Raw genomic sequence first — 12,797 nt, forward strand, 5'->3', positions numbered from 1 at the left:
AACAGGCATGACATTTTAATAAGAAAAATACATATCATGGAATTATGTCATGCTCAAAATGAAAATGAAATTGTTGCTTAAGCCATATAACTTCCAAGTACCTATAATCTGGTTCCTGTATAAAAGTAAAATAGACAATAATTGAAGGTAATGCCATTGCAAATAAATCTTAACTATTTCAATAAAATTAAGGTAAGACTTTTCGAAGAGTATAGGTCAAACCAAAATGAAACCAAAAGACTCTTCATTCTTATTATTAGATCCCAAGGAATTCACTATTAAAAACAAGGGAGGGGAGACATAATGTAATGTCCAGGTATTAGACACAGGAAAACCAAAAACTAATGCAAGAATGGAAAATTCCAAACAAAGTAGAAAACCACTTCTTTATATAAAAAAACCTCAATTTTTAGGCAACCCAAATATAAATTTACCTTTGAGTTCTCTGGCTTTAGCTGATAACAAAAATATGCTGAAGTTATGTTAATGAAAATTTAATTCTGTTTCAACCCTTATTAAGCTAGAATTCTGTAGTAGGTTAAAGAACCGATTTTTTAAAATCTAGAACAAAAAAGCTAGAGAGAAAATTAATAGTCAAGGTGCAATAAGAAATTGGATTATCACATAAAGTCAACAAAGTGGAAAGATACTTACTTTGAGGTATGAAATAAAGCTAGCACATATGAAAATAACTGTAGAAAAAGGAGACACATATGTGATAAATACAGAATTCAAGAATAAAACACAGTAGAGATGAAGTTATTAATAACTAATTGGCGTGTCTATTGAAAAAGTTTTCTAGTTTTGTACGTCATTGTAGAGTTAGAATAAGTTAAGTCCTTGATACAGTTTATGTATGTGAGTAAAACACACACACACGTGCTGGCAAAGGACAGCAGGGAAAGACGCTGATGTTATAGCAATAAGAGCATTCGTGTGCAAAGGCAAAAGGCAACTCAAAAAAGGTTGTAAGCTTAAAGTGAACCAAGAGATACACAGACGTCTGGGGGCTTTACCTCCTTCTGCTCAAACAAGTGTATCTGGGATATAGTTCACAGAGAAACAGAGATAAGGAGAAGGCTGTGAGACCAAAAGGTGAGTGACTCATCAGAAGGTTAAAAAGTACACCACAGGAGAGAAAGAAAGGAGGCTGGAAGGCAGGCAGAAACATCTCCTTGCCCTCGTGTTAAAGCTACGGGGAGAGATGGAAGGAAAGAACCAGAAATAAGGAAGGAACTTGGACTAGACCTTGGAATTCTCAGGAGAGAAGGCCAATTGTTGAACTTTTAGCTGGAAGTTAGATCTTACTGTAAAAAAGATCATCTAAAAGGAATAATAACAATATAGCTGAGAGTGAGGGTGTGGGGTGGTGTGGGGTGGGGTGGGGTGTGGTGGGATGGGTCAAACCTAGGGGAGCTGGAGGGATTCTAAAAGCCTATCTGGCTCACTGAATAAAGGGCAAAATTGACAGTAAGTGTCAAGAGAGCTGAGGCAAGGTCAAGCAGATCAAGGCAAAGAATGAATCTTCACTGGTAGAAGACAGGAGGCTGTCACCAAGCACAGCAGCTTCCAGTCTCTGGCTAGAGCTGAAAACAGACCGAAACTCTCAAGATAATTGTTTTTGGAAAAATGACAGAAAACTATTTTTTCCAGCCCTTGGATGGAAAGGGGAAAAGACTGTTTACTATAGGCATCACCAGGAACTTTCAAGGTTTAGGTCATTTCTATAGGTCCACTTAGGGGCCATGAAAAAGGCAGAAAGTACAATTCAGTAACTTATGGCTTCCCAAACATTAAACCTATTACAGTATGTTTAGGTGAAAAATTGTTTTTCTTCTTTTATGTTTTAAAACTTGTAATGTTCAGTTCACAAAAGTTACAAAAAGGTCAACCAGTGTCCGATTTCTGGGAAATAAGTATATGATATCATAAGCGATCAAGTACATAGTTTAACAGATTAGGCAGAGCAAAAACCAATCAACACTAAGGATTTCTTTAAACTGGCCATTGCCACTTGTTTTTAGAAAAAGTAAACTTTTTTCTAGCTATGATTTTTTAATCAGATAAAAAAAAGGGAGTCTTTATATCTGTCTTTCATACTCGGTAACAGTTTCATCATAAATTTTTCCATTTTTCCTTTCTTTAAAAAATTTCCAAATTGGGGTGCCTGGGTGGCTTAGTCGGTTAAGCATCTGACTTCAGCTCAGGTCACGATCTCACGGTTTGTGGGTTTGAGCCCCACATCAGGCTCTGTGCTGACAGCTCAGAGCCTGGAGCCTGCTTCGGAATCTGTGTCTCTCTCTCTCTCTGCCCCTCCCCTGCTTGTACTCTGTCTCTGTCTCTCTCTCAAAAATAAATAAAGATTAAAAAAAAAACCTTTTTTTTAAAATTTCCAAATAAACGATACCAAACAATTACACTGGCCAACCCCAGAAAGGGTATTACTCTCCCCAGAAAGGGGATTGATTGCTCAGTGGATTTGTAATTTTTCTCCTGCCTCCCAAGAGATTAGAGGGGAGACAGATTTTAACATTTCAAGTCTACCTTCAACTGACAATAAGTTAGGGATGTGCAATTTTTTTTTAAGCCCCAGACAGGAAATAAATAGCTTCCTAGTAATGGAAAACTAGAGAAGACATAAAATTCATTCATAAAACAGAATGAGAAAAGTATAATAGGTCAGAGATTGAAATCAAATGCCTAAAACTGTGAGGGCTCAAGAAAAATGGTATTATTCATTCCAGACTTTTCCCTACATTCTTTGAAGCAGGAGTCAAATAGTAAAGCATTCCCTAGCCCTGTTCAGGAATTATTCAGATGTTGGAAAAAGTGTGTCATTTGGGTTTATAAATAGTGAATTCCAAAAGATGTTCTCTGCAAGGCACATTTATCAGAAAAAGAGAAGTAGTATGATTTCAATTCCAAATTAATAATACTTTGTTTCATAAAAGTACAGTAATACAACTTTAGCCCAGTAAATATCCAGGGGGTGGGGCAAGGGAAGGCATGAGGTAAATCAACAATTTTGCAACAAAAATTCCCTTTAGTTTTAATAGTAGTGGGAGCAACGAAAATTATTTGGCATTACTTATTTGGAGAAATAATCAATCTCGGTGTCTTCTTCTGAGGGTCTATCTTGGTTTGTACCTAATCCTTGTCTTTTTGAGCAAGACTCCCTCTTGGGAGGGTAATAAAAAGGGGCAGGGGAAGATTAGGGGCAGGGGAAAAATACTTGGAAATAGTAATTGTTAGTGAAAAGGTGAAAGACAATTAGATTCAAAGAAATGAAAAGAGCACAACGGTAGGAAAATTACTTGAGAGAATGCATAAAGCAGATTAATTTGTCTATTCATGCCTTACTGATTGAACATTTGAATGTATTATAGAGAATAAAGGACAAGAGGTACATTGACATTTCTTTTCTCTCTCTTTTTCTTTTACTGGTAGATTGAAGAAACCCAAAGGCACCAGCCAAGCTAAAACTTTGCATTTACTCAAACAATTGAGATAACTTGTATAGAAAGACTGAAACTCAAGAAAAGAAGAGGGGTCGTATAAGCATTTGTATCTTATCTGTATCTTCAGCCAGTGCACCTTTGGAGAGCTTTAGGGTTAGTGACATACGGTGAAGGACTCACCAAGAAGGTCATTGAATTTCTTTTCTAGAATACCTTCGATCCTCTGCAGCCCACAAAGGCATTCTGAATTAAAGCAAGATTCTCAGAGGGCCATACTCACTGCTTTATCTCCCAAAGACCATGATCATCTTAAATTTCAAAAGAAAATGAAACAAAGACCAAAGAATGAGGGATCAAGTTACTTTAAATGTATGATTAATTTCCTCACCTTGATCAGGCAACTCCTTAAGAACGCCCCTTCTTATCAGCTCCTCTCTACTTTGTCTTGTGGATATCTTCCTTTCTAATACTTTTAAAGAGAATAAGCATAAGTAAGAATCAAGTCATTGCTTAAAATAATTATGAAAAACATTGCAAGTAGAATCGAACACATTTATTCTGTTCACTTGAAGGCTCAAACCCCAGTGTTTCTAGTCGTCTCGGAAAACATGTGGTTGGAGTCAGTATCATTAGGACAAAGGCAAAGGACTGCAGCCCATGCTCTGAAACCCAGCCCCTGGGCCTGGTCCTTCAAATGACGATGTTTGGCCAAGAATCCAGACACATGATTTCCTATCAACTAAAGAGCACACAGTTTGCAATATTCCTTTTTTTAGGCATTCTAAAACCGGCTTCTGTGAATATCAATGTATGTAAAGGATATGTATGCTTACATTTAAACCAAACAAACAAACAAACACTCAGTAAATATTCAGGTAATTCATCTGAATCCCAGTGAAAAAGGACTACTCTTCCTCCTGCCATCTATCACAAAAGTCCAACACATCAGATCTCTGTGACTCATTTCCTTGCCATACTCAAAAGGTCTAGCATGTTCCAGTATATCCCCTGACAAACCCCAAGTCTTAAGAGGATGGAATGAATTCATGCTTTCACAGGCATGTAAAGGGGTGGGGATCTCAACACTGCCTCTTCCTTCTGGGAGAATTTAAATTCCTGTTACAACCTCAGAGTGGAGGAGCTCAGGGTGGGACTTTAATAGTATTCACTTTATGTGTATATAATATTAGTTTCCTGAACCCTGCAGGTCTGACTCTACTCCCCACTTTGAGGGGCCAAAGAGGTGTGTAAAATTAATACAGAGTCACGTCACCTACTAATCCTCTGAGCCGACATTCTCTGACGTGTGTTCTTATACAAGTCTCTTCCCTCTAGATGCCCTGTTAGAAAAAGCATCTTGACACAGCAAAAAGGGGCCACAGAAAGGGCAATTTAGGTAGAAGGAAAGGTACGTTGGTGGAGACTGGGTAGCCACAGCAGGACTGGATTCTGTTTCCCCCTAAAATTCCTATTCCTGGCCTCAAAATTTGCAAATCGTGGAACCACATGAACAACATCATTTCAAGACCCAAACTAAACCCCATTACTGCAAGCCCTACTCTGACACCCAGAAACAGAACTCGTACTAACACTAAGCACATGTTTTCTGGGGGTGCCCCAGGTGGCCTGAAGTAAGGACACTTTGAAGACAGAGAAGGGAAGGGAGAGGTGTGTCTTGGGCCAAGAGCTTTGGGCCAAGCACCTGCACGTCCTCAGTAAGTGTTTGGTAATGGCATGAGTCCCAGAATACCAACACTTAGTCTCTCTTGCAGAAATTGAAATATTTTTTACCTTTTCTGATAACCATTAATTGTGTATTCCTCTTTAATCCTGGTATTTGTCTTTTATCCTGACCTTTATCGTGACAAAGGTCAGAGTAAAATTTGATATTTAACACAGATTTCATATGACAACTCCGACGAAATCTGTTTCCTCCTTCTTAGAGACCTGAATTCATTTTTATTTTATTTACCGCATATGTGCCCTTTGTTCCTGGTTTTGTCAAACATAGTTTTGGATAGAATCAGAATATAAACAAACAAGACAATGAATAAATGAATGAGTGAATGAACAAATGGTCAAAAAAATAATCACGAACATCTTATTGGTTCCAGTGGAGACACACACACACACAACTTCCCGTCTTCCTTTAGATGACCACCCACCGTCACTCTCCACCCTCTTCCAGAAGCAAGTAACAACAGCGCCCGCGAATGTTGGTCATTTCAATGGACAAAGTTAACTGGGTGGGGGAAGGGGGAGGCAGCCAGAGCTGTTCTTTGATGGGAGTTCTTTTATGTAAAAAGAGTGCTGTTATTTCAGTACAGCTTCGATTTGTTCAGGCTTTTGTCAATGAGAACTCCTGTCAGCACAGGAAGCCAAACAACACCCACAATGACACCATGGGGCACTGCAAAGACAGTGCAGGTGGTTCAGAAGGACCCTGACCACTGTGGTTCCCCAAGGATTGTACAAACCCATTCATGCTTGACTGGGGCTCTGAGGAGACCCGGGCCCGAGACAGATGGGGGCAGAAGACGGATGGGGCTAAATTTGTCCAGGGAAGTGACAACAGGACTTGAGGTGGGATAAGACCATAGAATGGGGAACAGATGCCAAGTTCAGGCAGCCGCACCGGGGTCTGGGCTGCTGGTCGACCTCTTTGGACCGCAGGACGCTCCTGCTGCTTGCCCCGGCCCCCAGGCCTGGAGGTGGGCCCAAGGATTCCAAGCTTGAGGACACAGGTGGCAAATGCAAGAGCAGGTGCCATTAGCCACATTCTGAGGGGCCAAATGCAGTCGATTCAGAACATGGTCCTTGTGGCTGTCTGCCCCTTCACCTTAGGAAACAACTTTTCATTGTTTGCTGTTTCTGCAGAGTGATCTAAAACATGAAGTGGTTGTCAGGGGTCCTGGATTCTAGTCCCAGAACTTCCACAATGAGTTCTGTGAGCTGTCTCTTCAGGTTCCAGTGCCTCTGATCTGTTATCTGTAAACTGAGGGACGCGATTCAGTGATCGCTAACGGACAACTCATCCAGCTCAAATGTTGTGTGATCCAGTATCATTAATCAAAGCCATTCTGTAATCACTGCTTTGGGCGCCTTTAAAAGCTTTCACTCTTGTACTGAAAGATCGTCTGAGAGCCCAAACCTATCTTTTGTTTCTGCCTTTCCATTATGGATCCCTGAGGATGCTTCAGTTTTAAGTTTTAAGCTTTCTGTTGCTTTAGTTCTAATTTAATCTCAGTTAAAAATCCCTCATCTTTCTTCCTTGCAAATTCTGGAGCTTTGAAGCAGCTTGGCTTCCTTCCAGGAACTGAAACCGACAGCTTTGTTCTTTGCTTTACCTCTTATAAATGGGCCCTGATAGGAAAACGTCTTGGCAATTTGTTTGGTCTTTGGCTGAGCGGATTTTTAACACGTAGTGCAGATAACTGTGTACGGGGCCAATGAGAACACACTGCAGGCGACTGAGCATGGAAAGTATGTTGCTGGGGCACAAAGTTCCAACCACTGCTCTCCCAGAAGAACAAGTATCACACTCTTCATCTTTTAAAATATTTGCCTCATGTTTATATAGTGTCTGTATGTTTGCAAAGCACATTCACTGGACGCTTTTTCATAGGCTTGGAAGCGTTCTGCATCGGAATGAGTCTGAGAGGTCACTCCCGTCCAACATGCCGCCCAAAGCAGGAGCCATTTCAGGAACATTCCTGAGATGTGCTCACCTGCTGAAAACATTCAGAGGCAGGATGGCCCTCTCCAGGCATCTGTCACCCTCGTTCTTAGGAAGATATTCCTCATAAGGAGTCAGAATCCCACTCCCTGTAATTTTACACGTTCATCAAACCCGTGCTCCCCATAGCTCTAGAGTAAAGTAAGCCATCCGTGATGGGAAAATAGTCTGAGTTACCTCTGTGTTCACTGAGAGCAAAGTGGGTTGTTGAAGCCCCCTAGAACCTGATGCCTAGTATAGTATCCAACCAGCTGTTCTTTGACTCTGAAGTTCACACTAATCTGTGCAACGATAGCAATAATGTTGGGGGCCTCACAAATACTGCTGGGGAAGAGATTTAGCAGGGAGGTCAGATCATTGGATGCAGTAGCTAGGTCTCTCCATGAAAAGTATGGTTACCAGTTGAGTAAACAGCTCATGGTTACTTACTTTTATCCCAATTAAAAAAGCGTGTGTGGTTTTTTTATGAAGATCAAAGCAAACCCAAGGCTTCTGTTTTGCTCTCTGGATTGGGTGAATTCAAGTTCTGACAGTTCAATTCTGGTTACAACAGCACACACTTTGCTAAGCGAAGGATGCACTGTGCCCCATTTTCCTGCCTTCACGCTTATACTCTGGTGCTACAAGTATTTGAAGAGGACCGATCTTCCAAAAACATCCAATGGCTGTCCATCCATCTCACTTTGAATTCTCTCTCTACTCCTTGGCATGGTCTCCACCATGCCCCCAGAGGCTGCCCCCCCCCCACATGATGCCTCCCCGCCACCCCCCCCCATGGGATCCTTTCGTCACCTCTCCCTCCTGGCTCTCTCTGCTCCAGCCCCTCCAGCCCTGCTTCTTGTCACCTGATGCAAGCAGCAAGCTCCTGCATGGTGGCCTCTGTCCTTACAGGATGGGATTTCCCCAGACCCCCACATGGCTCATTCCATCACTTCCTTCGAGTCTTTGCTCAAATGTCACCTTATCAGAAATCCCTCCATCGCACAGCCGTGGAATAGCTTGTTCGTCTTCTCGCCTCTGTCTACCTTATCCTGCATAGTATGTCCCCCCCTCCTGAAATGGGACCCACTCCTTAAATGGAGTTTCGATGAGAACCAAAGCTCTTGTTTTGTTTACTGCTGTTTTTCCAACAGTGCCTCGCAGGTTGTTGGAACTCAGAAAACATGTGCATTTGTTGCATAAATGAATAAAAGAAAATAGGCTAAAAATGCTAACAGTGCCCCTTCCCCCCTCCAGTCTACGAGAAAGCAAACGAGGCTTGTGGCAAAACTCTACGAACAGGAGTCTTCTGTTTTCTGCCCCCTCTGCTACTTGGCTGGGCCCTCCAAAGGGAAAATCCTGAGCTGTCTGTCCTATGGCTCATCTGAAAAAGTCTCTGTGTGCTCTGAAGAAGGAAGGCTGTAGTGTGAGGAGGACAGACGGCAGCCAACTAACAGGATGTAGCACACGACCGGGCTCATCATAAATTTTAAATGATTTATGATGTCCTTCTGGGCATGAAGCCTGCATTCAGGAGAGGAGGCCGGGGCACATGCTACCAGCTCCTTGCTGTGGACGCTCGGCCAGGATTTTAAATTACTCTGGAAGTATCTGGGAGAGTAAATCTTGTAGTCAACAAGCCACTTGTGTTTTCTTCTGGCGAGGAAAGAGAGTCCTAATTCTCAATTCTAACACCGTTTAATGACGGAACAAAACAGAAGAGCAATTAGACTACTAAATAAGCGTACCGTGTTATCTTCTTGGTGCTGAGTGCTGAATGGCCTTACTGTAAAACTGTGACAGAAACAGAGAACTGCTTGTCTCATGTTGAAAGCGTTCTAGAAGAGCCTGGCTTTGCTTTACCTCTCCTCAATAGCAGTTACAGAAAACAGAATGTCAGAAAACGGCCTCCTTTTTAAAAGACCCTTCACGAAAGCGTAGCGAAGTCATTTAAAGCAACAACCACCAAAATGCCACCCAACGGGACATTTGCAAAAACCTTCCAAAACATCTCAAGAACATAAGGCAGCGAAATAAAGCCAACGTCCCCCACTAAAAATACTCAGGGGTCTGGCCATTTTCTTATTTATCCATACCCTTCTTCTACTTAAAAATCCTACTGACTACAGAACAAGCCCGACTCATCTGAACCCGGCCAGGCTTTACCACCAGGCTTTACCACCCTCCCTCTGTTCACCTCCCTTTTTCACAAGCCCCATGCTAAAGTCAAACCTTGCTCCTCTCCATTTTAAAGACTTTCTGTACCTCCTCAGCTCCACTCCTTTGTTGTTTCTTTCTCCTCGAATCAGACCTTTGCCCTCTCTCCCTCTCTGGTGGAATCCTCCTAACATTCTAAGATCTCTTCACACAGCGGCCCCTGCTAGGGATCTCAGCATCTTGGCTGGCGAGATTCAGTAACAACTGTGTTCCTGACAACACTTCAGAGTAACTTCTCTGTGCCTCAGCTTTCTCATCTACAAAATGGGAAAACAGCTGCTACCTTTGCTGGCTCTTTTGGAGGCTAAATGAGTTAAAAAGCTAACGTGCTCAGACCAGTACCTGCAATCTAGAAAGCACTGAATAAATGTTAGCTATTATCAGTACCTGTGTTCTAGCACTTCTCTACTTTTCATTGCTACACGTGTACAGGGATGCATATTGACATGACTCTAAGCCCTATGAGAGATGTCTTGTTTATCATTTCATCCTCATAATGCCCCAATACATTGCATTAAGTTTCTGCATTTGTGTTTTGAGGGGAGGGAGGGAAGACATGTCTAGCACCCTTTGCTAACCTTTTCTACTTATTAAAAAAATTTTTTTTAATGTTTATTTAGTTTTGAGAGACAGAGAGAGACAGAACCCAAGTGGGGAAGGGGCAGAGAGAGAGGGAGACACAGAATCCGAAGCAGGCTCCAGGCTCTGAGCTGTCATGTCAGCACAGAGCCCGACGCGGGGCTCAAACCCACGGACCGTGAGATCATGACCCGAGCGGAAGTTGGATTCTTAACCGACTGAGCCACCCAGGCACCCCTGTACTTATTTTAGACATAGCTTTGAGGAACCACCTTCCTCCTCTCTCAGTCCATGTGATCTGTGTGAAGCTAACCCCAACCCTGGGCTCCAAGACTGCCAGGCTTATCCAATCAGAGCCTAGTATCTTCCTGGCATTGGTGATTGGTTACAAGAGAGGCTGTGTCCCAACTGTACCAATGACATCCAGCCTGAGAATTTCTGGAACAGGAAAAGAAGGCTTTCTCTTTCTTTTGTATCTGTTGAAACTAGCCACATATGAGCCTAGAGCCCCTAGTAGTCATTTTGCCTCCATAAAAGGAGAGTCTAACTTAGAACAAAACAAAAAAGCCAATACTGAAGAACAGGCTCAAAGAAGGAGATGGATTCTTAATCTTAGTTTTTAGACACCTGGATCCAACCATACCTGAAGGTTGCTGCCCCTGGTCTTTTCACTTTCATGAACCAATAAATTTCCCATTTGCTTAAGTCTATTATTATTCATCAGCAATAAAGAGCTTTTACTTTTGAGCAGCCAAAAAAAGGTATTACGTAGATGCTTTTCTTAAAAGTGAATTTTCTCCCAACAGAAGACAAAGATTCTCTAGATTTTCAAGGCAGAAATATGAAAGAAGAACTACATAGACCTTCTTTATCCCCCTCAAGTTCAAGAATTTGAAAGCCGACCAGACCTTAAATAAGAGGAAGATGCTGAGATCTATGTCCCTCCTCCTCTTGGGAAATCGGTGCCACAACTTCCTCCAGAAACCTTATAGTAATCATCCATTTATTTGCTGCTTAAATGGCATTTTTATATTTACTTTCTCATCCTGCTTCCCAGTATTCCTGAAAGACAGGCTAAGCAATTCTTTTTAGTTCCCTCAAACAGATAAGGATATTGGGATTTAAAAAGGCTAAATACATTTTCCAATCATATACGCAGAATCCAGTTGAATCCAAATGTGTCTAGCCAAAAGCCTACTGCTTACATTCTCCAAACTGAGTTGATGATTATAAACATTTCAACTTCCCCGTGACAGGTATCATGCTTTCCAAATTTCCCTCAAGATATGAGGCAGAGAAACTTTTTAAAGTTAATTTTCAATGAGCACTTTTTAGATGGCAGTACATTCTCATAGTTCGAATTATAAAAGGATACAATAAAAACTCTCACTCTCACCTTCCCCTCCACCTATTCAAATGGAACCCCAGCTGTACTCCACAAGTAAATAACCACGCTTATTAGTTTCCCATGTATCCTTCCAGACTTTCTTAGGCAAATGCAAATATTCATTTTTATTATTCTCTTTTCACACCAAAGGTAAGCTGTTTTACAAATTGTTCAGCATTATGCTTTTTCATGAAACACTGTATGTAATACTTTTACAATTTCAGGCGATGGGGTGACAGACAAAGGCCAGGTTGAGGAGGAAAATGCGATGATCTTTGTCTTGTGGAAACAACAGCAGCTGAAATCAGTGCTGTGTGCAGAGGGGGCGAGCTGGGAACAGCCATGGGAAGTCAACCCCAGGGACTCCTGGATTTTACTCCCCAGGGGTAAGATTTAGGCCTAGAACAATGAGCAAGTCCCCGATCCCAGATGGGCCAGGAAGTACAAATAATCCTAGGAGACTAATCAGAGGCCAGGATGTGTGAACTACGTGAAACACTGCTTGTCTTTCTTCCAGTAGGACTCTCACCGATACGTGAGCAACACAAATGTTTAAGACAGGTGCTTCTGGATTTATCCTGTCTTTCCATTTCTTGTTTCTTCACATTAAAAGATGGTAAACTCAAAACAGGGTGACACCACAAATGTTACAGAAGTTTGGAACAAAGAGAATGATACTCATCCTTAGAGTAATTAATTCTAACTTCACACTATGAACAAGCTAGAGACCTGATATAAACACGAATCTCATCTCTAAATGGTGAAGAGGTTTTTCAAACTAGAAGATCAGACAAGAGTGGGTGTGAAAGAGACCTTAGTCCTAAATGAAGATATGCCCACTTGTTTCAATATCAAATTCAACTGAGTAGGATTCAAATTCAACTGTGTCAGAAATTATTCATATCTTAGGCCAAAATGTTTTGAAGGGGTTAATATGTAACCTTTAAAAGCCTGTTTTTATTTCGTGAACCTAAAGACAATACATAATAAAACATCATCAACTCAAACCAATAGGCGTCAGTAACCAGCTGGAATAGTAAGGCTGAGTAGGTGTTCCCCCAAATCCATGTTTACCACCTTCATATACATATCTCATCAGACTAGGATTCTTAAGGTGATTAAATTTTTTTCTATCTTTTTTTTCTTAAAGCGGCTAGGATTTTAAATAATTTTTTAAAATATTTATTCATTTGTGAGAGAGAGAGAGGGAGCATGAGTGGGGGAGGGGGAGAGAGAGAGGGAGACACAGAATCCAAAGCAGGCTCCAGGCTCTGAACTGTCAGCACAGAGCCTGATGTGGGGCTCGAACTCATGAACCGTGAGATCATGACCTGAGCTGAAGTCTGACACTTACCCAGCTGAACCACCGAGTTGCCCCCAAAATCTGTTTTCTTAAACAACCTAAGCGTCCATTGATAGATGAATAAAGAAAGTGTTTACA

The 12,797-nt window shown here is 41.6% G+C and overlaps 1 protein-coding gene across 8 annotated transcripts in view; it reads right to left on the minus strand.

The window, feature by feature from the left end:
* Positions 1 to 12,797, minus strand: part of PHACTR2 (phosphatase and actin regulator 2) — a 273,198-nt gene that overhangs the window by 66,883 nt on the left and 193,518 nt on the right. For all 8 annotated transcript variants that reach the window (XM_019425083.2, XM_019425077.2, XM_019425076.2 and 5 more), the window contains exon 3: positions 3,847 to 3,927. In XM_019425083.2, coding sequence (XP_019280628.2) covers positions 3,847 to 3,927 — 81 coding nt within the window. The remainder of the gene's footprint in view (positions 1 to 3,846; positions 3,928 to 12,797) is intronic.

This window comes from Panthera pardus, unplaced genomic scaffold, assembly GCF_024362965.1.
Source record: "Panthera pardus isolate Hobbes unplaced genomic scaffold, ASM2436296v1 HiC_scaffold_17, whole genome shotgun sequence".
NCBI lineage: Eukaryota > Metazoa > Chordata > Mammalia > Carnivora > Felidae > Panthera > Panthera pardus.